This window comes from Talpa europaea (assembly GCF_964194135.1).
Source record: "Talpa europaea genome assembly, chromosome: 4".
Classification (NCBI taxonomy): domain Eukaryota; kingdom Metazoa; phylum Chordata; class Mammalia; order Eulipotyphla; family Talpidae; genus Talpa; species Talpa europaea.
The window spans coordinates 33,140,531-33,157,698 of record NC_140070.1 but is presented as its reverse complement, the minus strand read 5'-3'; the positions used below and the strand labels follow the sequence as shown (position 1 = coordinate 33,157,698).

Genomic DNA, 17,168 nt, shown 5'->3' with positions numbered 1-17,168 from the left:
ACATTTGTTGTTGCTAGTTTTTTTAATATGTGCCATTCTCACTGGTGTAAGATGGTATCTCATGGTAGTTTTAATTTGCATTTCCCTGATTACAAGTGATGTTGAACATTTTTTCATATGCCTGTTGGCCATTTGCATTTCCTCTTCAGAGAAGTTTCTTTTTAGCTCTTCTGCCCATTTTTGACAGGATTATTTTCTTTGTTTGTGTTGAGTCTCATCAGCTCTGCAGATTTTTGTGATCAGTCCTTTCTCATTAGTGTTGTGTGCAAAAATGTTCTCCCAGTTGGTGGGGTTTCTCTTTGTTTTTGTTATTGTCTCTTTTGCTGTGCAGAAGCTCTTTAATTTGATGTAGTCCCAGCTGTTTATCTTTGCCTTCACTATCACTGCTTTGGGTGATGTGTCTGTAAAGATGTCTTTGATGTGCAAATCACGTAGTGTTTCGCCTATATTTCCTTCTATGTATTTTATGGTTTCAGGTCTTATGTCTAGTTCTTTAATCCATTTTGAGTTGATTTTTGTGTATGGTGTGAGGTAGTGGTCAAGCTTCATTCTTTTGCATGCAGTGACCCAGTTTTCCCAGCACCATTTATTGAACAAACTTTCTTTGCTCCAATGCATAGTCTTTGCTCCTTTGTCAAAGATTAGTTGACCATAAATCTGTGGGATTATTTCTGGATTTTCTATTCGGTTCCATTGGTCTGTGTGTCTGTTCTTGTTCCAATACCATGCAGTTTTGATGATTATGGCTTTGTAGTATAGTTTGAAGTCTGGGAGTGTGATGCCTCCATTCCCTTCTTTTTTTTTCAGGAGAGCTTTGGCTATTCAGGGTTTTTGGTGGCTCCATATGAATTTCATCAATAATTGTTCTATTTCTTTGAAGAATGACATTGAAATTTTGATTGGAATAGCATTGAATCTGTATATTGCTTTTGGTAGGATGGCCATTTTAATAATGTTTATTCTTCCAATCCATGAGCAGGGAATGTCTTTCCATTTCTTTGTGTCTTCTTCTATTTCTTTTAACAGTGTTTTATAGTTTTCTTTGTATAGGCCCTTTACCTCTTTTGTTAGATTTATTCCCAAATATTTGATTTTTTTTGTTTCGATAATAAAAGGGATGGTTTTTTTGATTTCTTCTTCTTCAGATTTATTGTTTGTGTATAGGAAGGCTACTGACTTTTGTGTGTTGATTTTGTATCCTGCCACTTTACTGAACTGATTGATGAGTTGAATTAGTTTTTCTGTGGAGTTTTTGGGGTTCTCTATATATATTATCATATCATCTGCAAATGCTGATAATTTGACCTCTTCTTTTCCTATTTGGATTCCTTTTATGTCTTTCTCTTGTCTTATTGCTCTGGCTAGGATTTCCAGTATTATATTGAAAAGCAGTGGTGAGAGTGGACATCCTTGTCTTATTCCAGATCTTAATGGAAATGCTTTCAACTTTTCACCATTTAGAATGATACTGGCTGTTGGCTTGTCATAATGGCCTTCATGATGTTGAGGTATGTTCCTTGTATCCCAAGAATTTCAGGGCTTTTATCATGAATGGGTGTTGCGCTTTGTCGAAAGCTTTCTCGGCATCTATTGATATTATCATATGGTTTTTATATTTCTTTTTGTTGATGTGTTGGATAATGTTGATTGATTTTCAGATGTTGAACCATCCTTGTGTCCCTGGCATGAATCCTACTTGGTCATGGTGAGTTATCTTATGGATACATTGTTGGATTCTGATAGTTAAAATTTTGTTGAGGATTTTTGCATCAGTGTTCATTAGGGAGATTGGCCTGTAGTTTTCCTTTGTTGTGTTGTCCTTGTTCGGTTTTGGTATTAGTGTAATGTTGGCTTCATAGAACGTGTTTGGTATTGTCCCTTCCTTCTCAATTTTTTGGAAGAGTTTGTGAAGGATAGGTACTAGTTCGTCTCTGAATGTTTGGTAGAATTCATTTGTTAATCCATCAGGTCCTGGGCTTTTGTTTTTGGGGAGGTTTGTGATTACCATTTCAATTTCGCTGCTTGTAATTGGTCTGTTTAGGTGTTCTATTTCTTCTTTATCTAGCTTTGGGTGATTGTAGAGTTGTAGGAATTTGTCCATCTCCTCTAGATTGTTGAACTTGTTTCCATATAACTGTTCATAGTAGTTACTGATTATTCTTTTGATTTCTGCTGTGTCCATTGTGATTTCTCCTCTTTCATTTGTGATCCTGTTTATTTGTGCTTTCTCCCTTTTTTCCTTTGTGAGCCTGGGTAGGGGTTTGTCTATTTTATTTATTTTCTCGAAGAACCAGCTCTTGGTTTCATTGATCTTTTGGATTGTTTTTGTAGTTTTGATTTCATTTATTTCTGCTTTTTATTATTTCCTTTCTTCTGTTTTTATTATTTCCTTTCTTCTACTGGTTTTGGGGTTTTTTTTGTTGTTCTTTTTCTAGATCTTTGAGCTTCGAGATTAGGTTGTTTCTTTGAGTTCTTTCTTGTTTCTTGATGTGAGCCTGTATTGCTATATATTTTCCTGTTATTAGTGCTTTTGCTGCATCCCATACATTTAGGAAATTGGTGTCCTCCTTGTCATTCAATTGAAATAATTTTTTAATTTCTTCTTTGATCTCCTCATTAGTCCAGTGGTCTTCCAGTAGTGTGGTTTTTAATCTCCATGAGGTAGGAAAGTTCCTTGCCTTCTTTTTATGGTTTATTTCTAGTTTGATGCCTTCATGGTCAGAGAAGATGGTTGGTATGATTTCAATCTTGGTGTATCTGTTGATGTTTGTCTTGTGTCCCAGTATGTGATCGATCCTGAAGAATGATCCGTGTGCACTTGAGAAAAATGTGTACTCCGATTTTTTGGGGTTTAGTGTTCTATAGATGTCTGTTAAGCCCAAGTGCTCTAGGTCCTTATTTAGAGCTTTAGTGTCTTTACTTATTTTGTGTTTTGTTGATCTATCCATTGCTGTTAGTGGTGTGTTGAAGTCTCCCACTACGTATGTGTTTTCTCTGATGTCTGTTTTCAGAGATGTCAATAGTTGTCTGATATATTTTGGTGCTCCTTCATTTGGTGAGTATATGTTAATGAGTGTTATTTCTTCTTGAAGTGTTGTCCCCTTGATCATAATGTAGTGACCTTTGGGGTCTCCTTTTATCTTTTTGAATTTGAAATATGTTTTATCTGATAAGTATAGCTGTTCCTGCTTTCTTTTTTGGTCCATTTGCTTGTAGGATTGTTTTCTATCCTTTAACTTTGAGTCTATTTTTATCTTTTGTAGCTAAATGTGTTTCCTGGAGACAGCAAAAGGTTGGGTTTTGTTTCTTAATCCTACCTGTGATTCTTTGTCTTTTTATTGAAGAGTTTAGTCCATTTACATTTAGAGTTATTATTGATATGTTAGCATCTGTATTTGTCATTGTGTTTGTCTTTCCTTTGATTTTATTTATTTATTCTTTTAATAACTTTTTTTTTTTGCCTTCTTTCATTGTTATTCGTCCCTCTGAGGTTCTGGCTTTAGGATTCCTTATAGTATTTTTTGGAGTGGGGGTTTAGTTGTAATGAAATTCCAGAGTTTCTGTTTGTCTGGGAAGGTCCTTATTCTTTCTTCATAGAGAAAGGAGACCTTTGTGGGATAGCGTATTCTTGGTTGACTTCTGTTTTCTTGGAGTCTGTTGACTATGTCCCTCCACTCTCTCCTTGCCATAGTGTTTCTTTGGAGAAGTCTGATGTCAGCCTGATTGGTTTTCCTTTATATGTTATCTGTTTCTTCCTTCTTGTCAGCTTCATTATTTTTTCCTTGTCCTGGATTCTTGGGAACTTTACGATTATGTGTCTTGCTGTTTTTTTCCTTTCGTCGTGGAAGTTTGGTGTTCTTCTTCTTCTTGTATATCAATTTTCATCTCCTTCTTCACGTTTGGGAAGTTCTCTTCACTTATCTCCTTGAATATTTTCTCTGTTCCTACATCTCTCTCTTCTCCTTCTGGTATTCCTATAATTCTTATATTTCCTTTCCTCATGGAGTCAGATAATTCCTGAAGTTGTTCTTTGGTCTTTTTCCTTCATACTTATCTTTCCTTTTCTGTTTTGTTTCTTTTTATTTCTGTGTCTTTAAGAGTGCTTATTCGTTCTTCCATTTCATCTATTCTGCTTTCATTGCTTTCCCCAGAGTTCTTTAGTGCCTCCATTAATTCTTTGATTTCCTGCATTTCTTTCTCTTCCGTCTTTAGGGACTCAATTTCATTCTTCTGATCTCTGATTATTTTTCTGTTATCATTGTTTTCCTTTATGAGTTCTGTCATTTTTTTAATCATGGCAATTTTAAATTCTCTTTCTGGAAGGCTCAGAAGTTCTTCCAAGATACTATCGTTGCAATCTGGGGGTTGTTTTTCTTTTTGTGGTGTGCTTTTTTCCTGAGGAGTTGCTAGATTTTGTGTGGTTCTTCTACTCCCTACTGTCTGTTTTCTAATTTGCCGTATGCATTGGGACACTGTTTTGCTGATACTGGCCGGCATCTTGGGTGAACTTCTCCGCTCCCCTCTAGCTTCTCCAGGAGCCATCTGTCGGTTTCAAGCAGTCTTTACTGAAGAACGGTCCCTGTTCTAAAATTGCGATGTGGGGACACACTCCCCTGCATGCCTGGTCTGTCCCAGTAGTGGGTTCCCGCTCCCCCTCTGAGCTCGGACTCTAGGCCAGAAGTGGCCTGGCATGGGCGAAATTCCCTGCTCCCCTCTGGCTCCTCCAGGAGCCTTCTGCTAGTTTCAGGCAGTCTTTGCTGGAGAAATGTCCCTGTTCTAAAATGGCGATGCGGGACACACTCCCTGCACGCCCGGTCTCGGGCACACTCTTCTGCGCGCCCAGACTGCCCCGGCCGTGGGTGCCCACTCCCCCTCTGTGCTTGGATGACTGGTCAGAAGGGGCCTGGCATAGGCGAACTTTCCAACTCACCACTGGCTCCTCTGGGAGCCTTCTGCCGTTTTCAAGCAGTCTTTTCTGAAGAAAGGTCCCTGTTCTATGGGGTGTTGGTGATTTTTTTCTGGTCGCTAGGTGGCGCCAGAGATCTCTCCTAGTGTCCTTGGGAGCATTTTTTTTCATCCCGTGGGACAGGGAACAGAGTGGGAGTGGTGGGAAAAGCCTCAACGACTTTGGGGTGCTGTGTCTGCCTTGTGCCCCACCATTGTGGGGAACCCACGCCCCGAATTTCATGCCCCAGGTCTCAGTTCCAAAGCTCTCAGGTCCAGGACGTGTGCTGTAGCCCAGTTCAGTGTCCTCAGAAATGGCTCCTTTTGCACCCCGCTCCCATGTCTGGGCGCCTGGTTTCTGATTACTTAGGGAGGGACATTCACCTCAGTGAGGACCCCCGCGTGTCTCCCCACAAGCCTAGGTCACAGGCGCAGGGACCTGGGCAGCCGCGATCCGCGTTTGCTTTTTAAGCTCGCTGCTTTCCCTCACAAGCTTACCGGCTGGCCTGGGGCTATGTGCATGTCTCCAGAGTCCTTGTTTTTCTCTAATGGTGCCCGGAGCCATTCACTCACCTCCACAGTGAATCCTGCAGGGGTCTCCACAGCTCCAGTTCACGGGATGTGGTGGCTGAAATAATTCCTTTCCATTCACAGTCCTGCTTGATGCGTAGTTTGTTCTTGTTGGTTGTTTTAGTTTTTTGTTTTTTTCCTCCTTTCTGTTGGTCGGAGAGGGCCGACTTTGTGGGTGGGGGAGGGTCGCAGGGCTTTGAGCTTTCCTCCCTTCTAGTCCTCTTTTATGGCAACTTTCTTCTTTGGTAGTTTGCTGGAGTCATCCGTTTATCTTCCGTGTCCCAGTTCTCACTGGGACCTGCCGCTTTTCCTCCCTATTAACTTTTTTTTAATGGGAGATCTTACTCGCAGCGTTTCCTTGCCACCATGTTGATCCACCTCTCACTGCAATTTTTTTTGAATAAATAGGAAAGGTCACAGAAATTAATGCCATAAATTAGAACAATGTTCACATATTTAGAATTAGAACAAATTCACATATTTATCATTCTTTTCCTTAGAAGACAATCTCATCACTGGAAGTCTCTCATTTTTCTATTACCTCATATAAATTATCTGTTACCCTTGCTCTTCTTTCTCCTTTTTTTTTTCACATGGAATAGTAAACTATCTTCCTTTGCTGCTCATACTTATGATTTTGAGACCTCAACCTTTCACTTGATAGTTCTCAACACTAACTGCTATAATTGACTAAACCTAACTTTATGAATTTTGATATAATGTTCTAAAGTGGCACCCAGGAATGGGTATTTTTTAAATGCTCCTCAGAAATTTTTGAACTTAAGGGACTAGTCATAATATTTTTCCAGATATTTCTTTCTCTAAAAGGACTTCTGGTGATAGTAAGCAAGTAAAACTTGTGACTTCTTATACATGATAATGTCTTTGCAATCTGAAGGTATGTAGATTATTTCATGTTTATTTCAATGTAATTACATAGTTACTTATTTTTTGTAATTTTTTGGCAGTTCTTGGTAATATGAATTCTGGAATTTTCTTGAATTTTTCTTATGTTTTATTTTTCACTTCTCTGTATTTTAGTTTTGTGTTAAATTTAGGTGTGTAGAGGTTCAGTACCAACCCTATTATAAGGAATGCACTACTTCTATAACTTGCAGTAACCATGGAGTAAGTAATTTTAACTTTAAATTTAGTGACATACATTGAATAATTTGATAAAGAAATTAGAGATTAAAATAATTTGAATTATTTTAAAAATCATTTTTTGCTGTTTGGTGTCATTTAATAATCTATAATTTAGAGCTTCAATCTTTTGTTCGTAAGAAATCTTGTGAAACTATTTACTAGAGAAGATAAAGTAGATATTTAAAATGATACTGGACATATAAAATGTTCAATAAATATGTTAGATGTACTTTATTTACCATATATTGCCATATAGTCAGAATAATCTTATTACTACAAAGAGAAAGCAGAAACTAGTCAAGAATTAAAAAGCTGATTAGAATTTTCTCACTAATCTTGATTATTTAGAGTTGGCGTTGTTCTGTGATGCTAGTAAGTAAATAATAGTTAGTGACAATTTACTAGTAATGGTTAATACTTGGTTCTGGCTAGGTGGAAGAGTTGAAAGAATTAAAAAAAAAAAACTGATTTGGCAGCAGAAGCTAGATATACTTTCCAGTATGAAAAATTTTAAGATAAAATTTGTGGAAAAATGTTGAATTTTGTCTCTTTAAGACAAATCATCTAGAATGAACAAAATCTTTAGATGAATTCTCTGGAATAGCTTCTTCACTGAATGAGTATAGAATTAGTCTCCATTGAAAGTAATCTTTGTGCAGAAAAAATGTTCTACTTTCTGATTATTACAGATTTGCAACAATTTTAAACATTGCCATTGTGAAAAAGGGTATGCTCCTCCTCTTTGTGAACAAAGTGCTGGTGGATTCGGAAGTATCGACGATGGACATTTTGTTTTAACTAGTTAGTGTCTTTACAATTTTATTAATCCAATACAACAGACATTACATGATTTTTCACTTTTTTCTTCCACAGGACATTTTGGTTGCAATCTGTGGATTAGGAAGTGTAATTAACTCAGATTTGTAGAAAAATCAAGAATATGAAAGAGATAGTATGCTTGTTTGTTCCTATAACAGGCCCACACTAATTTAGTGGTAGCTGTTTTTGTCAGGATATGATGCGTTTTTAGGAATTAAGTTTTATTTCTGATATAGGAAATTAAAAAATGTAATTAATTTAAAAGTAATCTCATGTCTTGATCCAGACATTTGAGATTGTTTCCATACTGGCATTTTTATCTCTGTCTCCACCTTATTCAATTCTGCTTTTTATTGCCATATAACTGACATATATCATGTTCATTTCGGGTGTAAAACATAGTGATTCTATATTTGTATACATTGTGAAATGATCACTATAATAATTTTTTTGTGATGGGAATTTTTGTAAGGTCTACTCTTTTTTTTTAAAAAAAAGATTTATTTATTTATGTATACAAGACCTGGGGTGCAGGCCAGAGATGCGGGGCATAAGAGGATTCACCAAAGACAGAGTGGGGAGCAGAAGACGTGGATTGACTGAAATACACTGCTGAGGGGAGCAGTGGGAGAGACAAGAGAGGTCTGCTGAAATATGTGGGTCACCTCCCTGGCTGGGGATTGAACTCATGCTGCAGTGGCTCCTGATAGTTTCATTGTGTTGCGACTTAACCCCTTGTACCACCAGGTAGGCCCCTAAGGGCTACTCTTTAAGAAACTTACAAATATGCAATAATCATTAATTATAGTCACCATGCAGAATATTACATGCCCATTACATTTATTTTATAGCTGGAAATTTGTTTCTTTTGACTCTCTTCACCGCAAACCTGTGATATTTGTCATTATCTGCCCTCAAGGCCAATTCATGTTGCAAGTGGAAAGATTGTTTTCGTGGCTGATTAAGTCCCATTCCCTCTCTCTTCCACATCTTGGTTATTACAAAGAATGGTTCAGTGAACATGGAGATGCACATGTAATTTCTAGTTAGTGCTTTTGTTTTCTTGAGAGATGTGCTCAGAAGTAGAATTCTTAGAGCATATGTTTAATAGTTTTATTTTAATTTTTTTTGAAACCTCCTTGTTGTTTTACTTATAACTGCATCACTTTACATTCCCAGTAGCTGTGCATGAGTGTCCTTTCCTCCACATTCTCATCAATACTTGTAATTTCTTGTCCTTTTGATAACAACCACTGAAACAGGTATCAGGTGATTTCTCACTGTGACTTTGATTTACATTTCCTTGATGAATAGTGATCTTCTGCATCTTTTCATGTGTCTGTGTCATTTTTTTTTAAAGATTTATTTATTTATTTATACAATCACTGGGTATAGTCAGATGTAGGGGAAGGTGAGAGAATTCACCAGAGCCAGAGCGGGGAGCAGAGCAGGCAGACGGACCGAAGTCCACTGCTGAGGGGAGCAGCGGGAGGCAGGCGAGGTCTGCGCGCCATGTGGGACTCTCCTCCAGTGGCCGGGGAGCAGCTAGGGATTGAACCAGTGCCGCAGAGGCTGCGGGCAGCTTCGCAACCCAGCGCTCAACCGCTGTGCCACTGGGGAGGCCCTGTGTCATGTTTTGACTATCTTATTCAGACAAATATTTATCCAGGATTTTTGACTATTTCTTAATCAAGCTACTTGGTTTTTTTTTTTTTTTTGCTAAAGAATTATAAGGGCTTCTTGTATATTTTGAGTACTAGCCTCTTGGCAGATGTATGATTTGTAAACATTTTCTCCCATTCAGTCAGTTGCCTTTTTATTTTGTTGATGAATTCCTTTTCTATGAAGAAGCTTTTTAGTTGCAGGTAGTCCCACTTGTCTATATTAAATTTTGCTGCCTTTGCTTTTAGTGTCAGATTCAAAAAGATATCTCGGGCCTCCTTGGTGGCACAGGCAGTTGAGTGCCGCACTGTGAAGATGTCCACAGCCTCTGCAGCGCGCGGGTTCGATCTTGGCCAGCCGGGGAGATACCCACATGGTGCTGCCCACCTCTCCTGTCTTGCCCGCGGCTCCCCTCAGCAGTGTATTTCAGTCAGTCTGCCTGTTCTGTTCCCCGCTCTGTCTCTGGTGAATCCTCTCACCCTCCCGCATATCTGCCTATACCCTGGTTCTTGTATACATGAATTAAAAAAAAAAAATCTCCAAGACTGATGTTAAGGAACATATTACCTGTGTTTTCTTCTAAGAGTTTTATGATTTCAAGTTATATATCCAAGTCTTTAATATATTTTGTGTTAATTTTTGTGTATAGTGTAAGATAATGGTCCAACTTCATTCTTTTGCTGTGGTTGTCCAGTTTCTCCCATTTACTAAAGATACTATCTTTCCCTTTCATATATATGTGACTTCTTGCCTATAAATTAATCAGCCACATACGTATGAATTTATTTATGGGATAAAATTATTTTTGGCACCTTGTGTAGATAACCTGTTTTTGGTAATAAGATTCCTAATCCAATTGGATGTGTCCTTCCATCTATCAGTAATAGTAGTCTTTTACAAGGGGATAATATCCAAATAATGCATAAAAATTAACAGCATTAAAAAATCAATCACAATGGGCATTATACATTTCTTTAAAAAGACATTTATTTATTTATTTTTTAAAGGATTTATTTATTTATTTATACAAGCACTGGGTGCAGTCAGAAGTGCCGGAGGGCGAGAGAATTCACCAGAGCCAGAGCGGGGAGCAGAACAGGCAGACTGATGAAATACACTGCTGAGGAGAGCAGTGGGCGGCAGGAGAGGTCTGCATGCCACGTGGGACCCTCAGTCAGAGGCCAGGGATTGAACCGGGGATGCAGAGGCCGCGGGCAGCTTTGCAACCCAGGACTCAACCGCTGTGCCACCAGGGAGACCCTAAAAAGACATTTAGATGGTCAACTAATAGGTACATGAAAAGTTGTTCCTCATCATTTGTTATTAGGAATATGCAAAGCAAAACAATGAGAAATCACCTCTCTCCTGTGAGAATAGTTATTATCCAAAGGACAAGAATCATCAATAGCTAAGAACTGAAAACAATGTAAATATTCATTGACAAATTATTGTGTGGACAGTGTGGTATATACACATTGAAATAGACATATAAAAGGACGGAGTGCTGCCATATATGATACAGGGTGGACCTAGAGAGTATAATTCTTAGTGACATAAGTAAGATAAAAATAGACAAACTCTGTATGAGTTCACTCATATATGATAAGTGGATAAACCAAACCAGCAAGTGAACTAAATAAACAATACACTTTAGATTATAAAACCAGTTAGTGGCACCCAGATGAGAAAGGGGAAATGGAGTGGATAAATTGGGTAAAAGGGGCCAATTATATGTGAAGGATGGAACTGGATCTTTAGGGGCCTCCCTGCTGGCTCAAAGGGTTAAGGCGCAACCTATGAAGCTTGCCACAGGCACTGCAGCTCGAGTTCGATCCCCAGCCAGGGAGATACCTATATGGCGCAGCAGACCTCTCCTGACTTGCCTGCTGCTCTCCTCAGCAGTGTATTTCAGTAGATCTGCCTATTCTGTTCCCTGCTCTGTCTCTGGTGAATCCTCTCACCACCCACAACTCTGGCCTGTACCCCAGTTCTCGTATGTATGAATAAATGAATCTTCAAAAAAAAAAGAACTGGATCTTTAGGGCAAATTTAATCTAATGCATATACATGTTGATTTCCAGTGATACACACCTGATATTTGTATGTTATAATGCAGTGTTAACTTCAATTAAATAATAAATAATTAAAAAAACCCAATCTTTTAACCTTCTTTTCTCATGATATCTGGGTTATGATGGTGTCAGTATTGTATTCATTCTGATTTTCATGATCTGAGTCTTAGAAAACATGATTGCTATATTAACAATATGAAAAATCAAATTAGCTCTAAATTGATATAATGCCTAACAGTTAATCCACAGATTACATTAAGATTAAATTAACGCAAGAACTTTAAAACTCTGAAATTTGCATGGAAATCACTTTGCTCTGTGAACCACAAATCATGACCTGGCAACACTGGTGGCCAGAGTTAAAATTAGCAACAACTACTACAGAAGGTGACTAACATATCTTATGTTCACTTGATACCAAAACAGTGTTGTCTTTAGTCCTCCCCCCCCTTTTTTTTTAAACTCCCATATGGATTTTGTTACTTTCCTCTAACCTGCCAAGACTCACTTTGGGCCCTTTAGGCATAAGAATCTTCTCTTATTTGCTGGAGCACCAGCATTTTTGCTTTGTTTTGTTTTACTCAGGCCTCCAACTGATTTGATGAGGCCTATCTATATTAGAGAAGGCAATCTATTTTACTCAATCTACAGATTAAAATGTTCAGATATCCAGAATGTGTTTGAACAGATATCTGAGCACACTCTCTGACCTTGTCAATTTGATAAATAAAATTTACTATCACACAGTCTAATAGTATTTGCCAAAGGGAGGAGGCCAGGAGTTTCCTCTATGCAATGTTTTTGGCAGCATTTACTTATCTGTATATATAGATTATTGTCAATCTGAATTTTTTTGATTTATGGTAGAATAGCCAGTTAGAGAAACTATGCAATCATGTAAATTGTGTAATTAGCACTACAAATGTGAGATAGCTCTATTCATGACCAATATTGTGAGCTCAATATTCATGAGCTCTATTCATGAGCAATATTTATTCAACACTGTCTTTTCTAAACTCAATCTGAATGTGTGGGGGAATAAGGAAAACTTTAGGAGCTGCAGTTGATGTATTCTGGTTTCTCCAGAGAAAAAGCCTTTTTTCTGTACCTGACGTTTGCCTGTAAAGTTGGGTGTGAGTAAGAGCTGTCTCAGGGAGTCTGATTTGACAATTAAACCCTTGAGTCATAAAGGTTAAGCCACTTAATAAAAAGGGGTAATAAAGAGGAGTCCTGAAAAGTTGCACAGATGATTCCCTGAGGTATCTTTGGAAGGAAATAGAAGCTTCTTTGTGCCAGATTGCTGGAAACTTATACTGTTAACCAATGGAAAATGGAGACCCAGAGTAATTAAGAACACCAACCTGAAAGGAGAGTTACAAAAAATATTCTTTTCTGGCTATTTTTGTAGTGCTTGCTAAAATTAGATAGTGTAAGTGAAATAAGTAAGATGAATTTTTCTGGTTCCTGGAAAACCTGTTTACACTTCCAAGGCCACCTAAGCATATCTTACATTCATTTTCAAATAACTTGTGTTATTATTGACTACCTAAAAGACTAAACAGTAGCTGAGAACCAGTTCCTCTGCTTCTCAGCTCCTCCATTGATTCTACTGGCAATGAAGTGTTAGAGCAGCATCCCATATCAAATATAAAGGAGGCATGCCAGCAAATTATGGGGAAAGAAGTGCTTGACATATTATAAATCCAGACAGGTGACTGGTATGTACAAAGAAGTGAGCTTTAAGGAGCCACATAGATCAGATTTGCAGAAATAAATACAAATATCAGCTGAGAAGGAGTAACTTACGAGGACAAATATAACTATTAGCACTGGTTAGTCAGAATTGGGTCAGAACTAGACTTCAGTATATATTCTATATAATAATTGCAATACTCTAGTTTTCTTCAGATTGCATAAAATTTTTGCCTTTATTATACAATAATTCTAGAGTGATTTTTTTTATAATGTCCTATAGCTACATATTTGATGAAAAAACTTAAATAACATACCTCTGAAAAGATGTGCACATATGACTGAATATACAATGTTGTAAGCCAATGTTTCCTCAATAAAAAATAATTCAATATTATTTAGAGACTAATTTTTAAGTTTTAGGAAAAATTATAGTAATATAATAAAAATTGAATGTTACATTTCCCAGGTTTATTTCTCACCTGTATGTTTAATCCCCATATTTGCTTTGTATGTTTGAACTTTGGAGAAGCTGTACCAGAAATGAATACAAGAAATGTTTGCAATTATTGCATATTCTTCATGAAATAACATAACCTTCAGTCAAAGAAATCACCACGTTTTGAAAGAATGAAATCTCGGAAACATCTATAAAGTACTATTAATAGCCCATTTTGTGTGTTGGTTTTTAAAATTTTATTACATTTGTAATACAAATGAATAAAATTTCAAGCGTTTGGGAATAGTGTTAATAGTGATGTTCTTTACTCCTTTTCATTTGATTAATGAAATCTTTGATTTAATTTGAAGTGGATATTTTTTCATTCTAGGTAAAAATTTAATGGAGAAAAGATATAAAACTCTTCCAAAACACCGATTTCTACTCATTTTCTACATTTTTCTACCTGTCCTTCTCATTACTGTTGCTATTTTAATCAAGCGGAATAAATTAAGAAAATTGTGCTACAGGAAGGAAACTGAAAGTGAGAGGTATAGCTATATACTTATTAAGTTAAATAAATCAAGAAAAAAGTATTCATGTTTCATTAAGAATAATCTAAGGCCCTGTATAAGGTCTTATGAGGAGGGGTCTAGGGATACATTTCAAACTGTTTTTTCTTCTAGTTTTATTCATTCCTAAACCCATTCAATTTACCACCAGTATCACTGTAGGAGAAAGATGACTGCCAACATATTGTGGATGTTTATTTAGCTTCATAATCCATACTGACCTTGTGTAAATAATTATATTGTCCACAGGCTTCATGTGCATGGTCACACTATATTTCAAGGGAACTTTCAAAAGTAGTTTTACAGATAATACAGATCCTCAAATCCAGTGGCAAATAAGCTACTTTATTAGATTATTTTTTTCAAGTAAATAACTGTAAACCTACCTCTTTATTTATTCTCCTAAATATTGATATTGCTAATATGTAAAGTTATTCTTAGCTAGAAATTATATGTGAAGTTCAGGTATCAGGTTAGAAGACAGGAAACAGCATCATGTAATGAGGAGGAAATTACATTTAGGTCCAGAAAACTTAGTTTCAATTCCTAATTCTTGCATATAATAGCCATGATATCTGGAATACGATTTCACATTTGGGGGTCTATATTTAATCCCAACAACTTGATACAATGGGAAATAATAGCTTTCCAATATTACAAACTTTTGGATACACCAAATTAATCACTAAAATCACCATATTACCTAATCATTTACATCATTATTGAGCCCCTTAGTCATAATCTTTTTTTTCACTAGCATTATGTACTACTAGTTTCACCTTCCAAGAACTGATGAAAGACATGTATGTATTGTGAGAGAGACGTGTAGAACAATAAGCTGAAACTTTCAGTGCTATTAATTTTGGCTAATTTGACCTGAAGAATTAGGGAAAATATAGAATCAGGTGGGCTATCTGTACAAATTCAAGTTTATAACCTAAATAATTGAAACAGTGTAAAGAGAGGATGAAAGGAATCAATGCACAAAATAAGGTGGCTTATGCGATATTTTCTATTGAGACAATATCTGTTTTTTTTTTTGGGGGGGAGAAGATATTGACTTAATCACTCTGAAAAACATATTTCATTCAAGACATCACTTATTTGTATAAGATTTTAAAATTTCCTGCATTTTAAAATTATATTATGCCAATTTTATAGATCTATGTCAGAAGAAAGCAGCAGTGACAGCAAATTATCCTCCAGTGTAAGGTGAGTATAGAACAGTGTGAGTTATCATTTTGCATTGTATGTTTTGATCACTATTTAGCAGCACTTAAGAATTCTTAATTTTAAACCAAAACTTTTTTTCATAATTTGTTCATAATTTTATCATTATAGGTTATTTTATAATACTAAATAATAAAACCTGGTTTCATGACATCTCAATATCTCCCTGACTTAGACTAATAGAGCAGTACATGTACACTCCCCTGGTATTGATGAACACAGAAATTGTGGGAAGACTAATAAGTGGCATAAAGAAACAAGACAGAAACAGATGAAACCAAACTAAAGCAAACCCTAAAAATAAGACATAGCATATCTTAAATTTTGCTTTCTTTATATTAACTTGTTGAATTTTCTTTGCTATTTGCCATTAGGTCAATTAATAATGATCTATTTCTATAATTAATATGGCAAAATAAATAGAAAATATACAATGTAATTATATGGGATTGGAGACATTTATGAGACTCCATGTGTTGTGAGGGATGCTTTGAATATTTCTGCCTTCTCCCATCTTTCATTCTACTCATTCTTCTGTTATGTAAGTTGGGGATTTGGACTATTTATAAACATTACTCATCTTAACTCCAAAAACATTATGTCATTTTCAGCTTTAAAAAGAAATGAAATCTTGCCATTTGTGACAGTATGATGGAACTGAAGGGAATTGCTAAACACTGAAAATGCTAAACATTTTCAGTGTTGTACTTGTTTACAATAAATATTTCAATTTTATGCTTAACTGGCTTCAATTTTCAAAATTCTGAGGGGAGATTTAAATTTTTAATGTCATAAAGATCCTTTTCTATCCAAAGACCCTGTAATGCCCAAATTTTGTATTGACTCTCTTAATTCATTGTATGCATATGTGAGTGTGATTCATTTTTCTTTATATTACAGTAATAATCATTAAAAATAGTTACAATAATAATGTAACAATCCCTCATTAATCTGAACATCTAGGATGATCATTATTAAAATATTTCTATATATAGTTGTATGCACCTGTGTATGCATGTATGTTGTTTTTAATCTTTAAAATATATGATTATACTTGGAATTACCACAGGTTTTCTTTTTTCTTCTAAATTAAAATCAGTTTATTTATTTAGAATAGAAATCTCAACATAATTTGCTTTATTCACCTAAATAATTAATCAAACATAAATAGGATATTTTAGGTAACTACTACTAGTACAAAACCAAGAATGTTAGCATTTAAGCTAAGAGTTAATTTTCTTTTTTTTTTTTTAAATTTTTTTTTTTAAAGATTTATTTTTATTTATTTATACAAGCACTGGGTACAGTCAGAAGCGCGGGAGGGTGAGAGAATTCACCAGAGCCAGAGCAGGGACCAGAGCAGGCAGAAGGACCTAAGTACACTGCTGAGGGGAGCAGCGGGTGGCAGGAGAGGTCTGCACGCCATGTGGGACCCTCCTCCGGTGGCCGGGGAGCAGCCGGGGATCGAACCGGTGCCGCAGAGGCCGCGGGCAACCTCACAACCCAGCGCTCAACTGCTGTGCCACTGGGGAGGCCCTAAGAGTTAATTTTCTTTCTGGAATTCAGTATCATTTTCTTCATCCTTTAAATTATCCATGCTTTTAAAATTACTTGTGTTAGAAATGTTAGGTCTAAAAAAAAAAGAAAATAAAAAGCAAGAATGAAAGAAAAAAAGAGCAAAACTGGCATTGTGTTTTTATTTTCTCTTGCAGTAACAGTCTCTAACAATCCTGGCCTAGACAGAGGATAGTACCAAACATAGCACCAGACTGACCTAAACCAAGAAGGAAAAAACATAATTTCTCCATCATCTCTGTAGTCACTGCTGAGGATTGAAATTATGAAATAATAAATCATCTGTATCTGAATCATCTGAATTATGTGTGGTGTTTACTCCTGTATGTCAGTCCCAATTTCCACCCTATTTATTCCAACTTGAATCCTGAAGAGGCTCTGAACAAGGTGAAAATAGCTCAAGACCCTCATCTCAGGAAGCCAAGTGGGCTTGGCAGTCCAGCCTGA

The 17,168-nt window shown here is 36.4% G+C and overlaps 1 protein-coding gene across 1 annotated transcript in view; it reads left to right on the top strand.

Annotated features, from left to right (window-relative positions):
• LOC311170198 (disintegrin and metalloproteinase domain-containing protein 5-like) overlaps nt 1–17,168 on the top strand; it is a gene marked incomplete at both ends in the record, with an annotated part of 65,715 nt that extends 48,547 nt beyond the window's left edge. Inside the window, 4 exons of the mRNA XM_084232592.1 lie at nt 7,350–7,431; nt 13,736–13,895; nt 15,078–15,128; nt 17,054–17,168. Coding sequence (XP_084088718.1) covers nt 7,350–7,431; nt 13,736–13,895; nt 15,078–15,128; nt 17,054–17,168 — 408 coding nt within the window. The remainder of the gene's footprint in view (nt 1–7,349; nt 7,432–13,735; nt 13,896–15,077; nt 15,129–17,053) is intronic.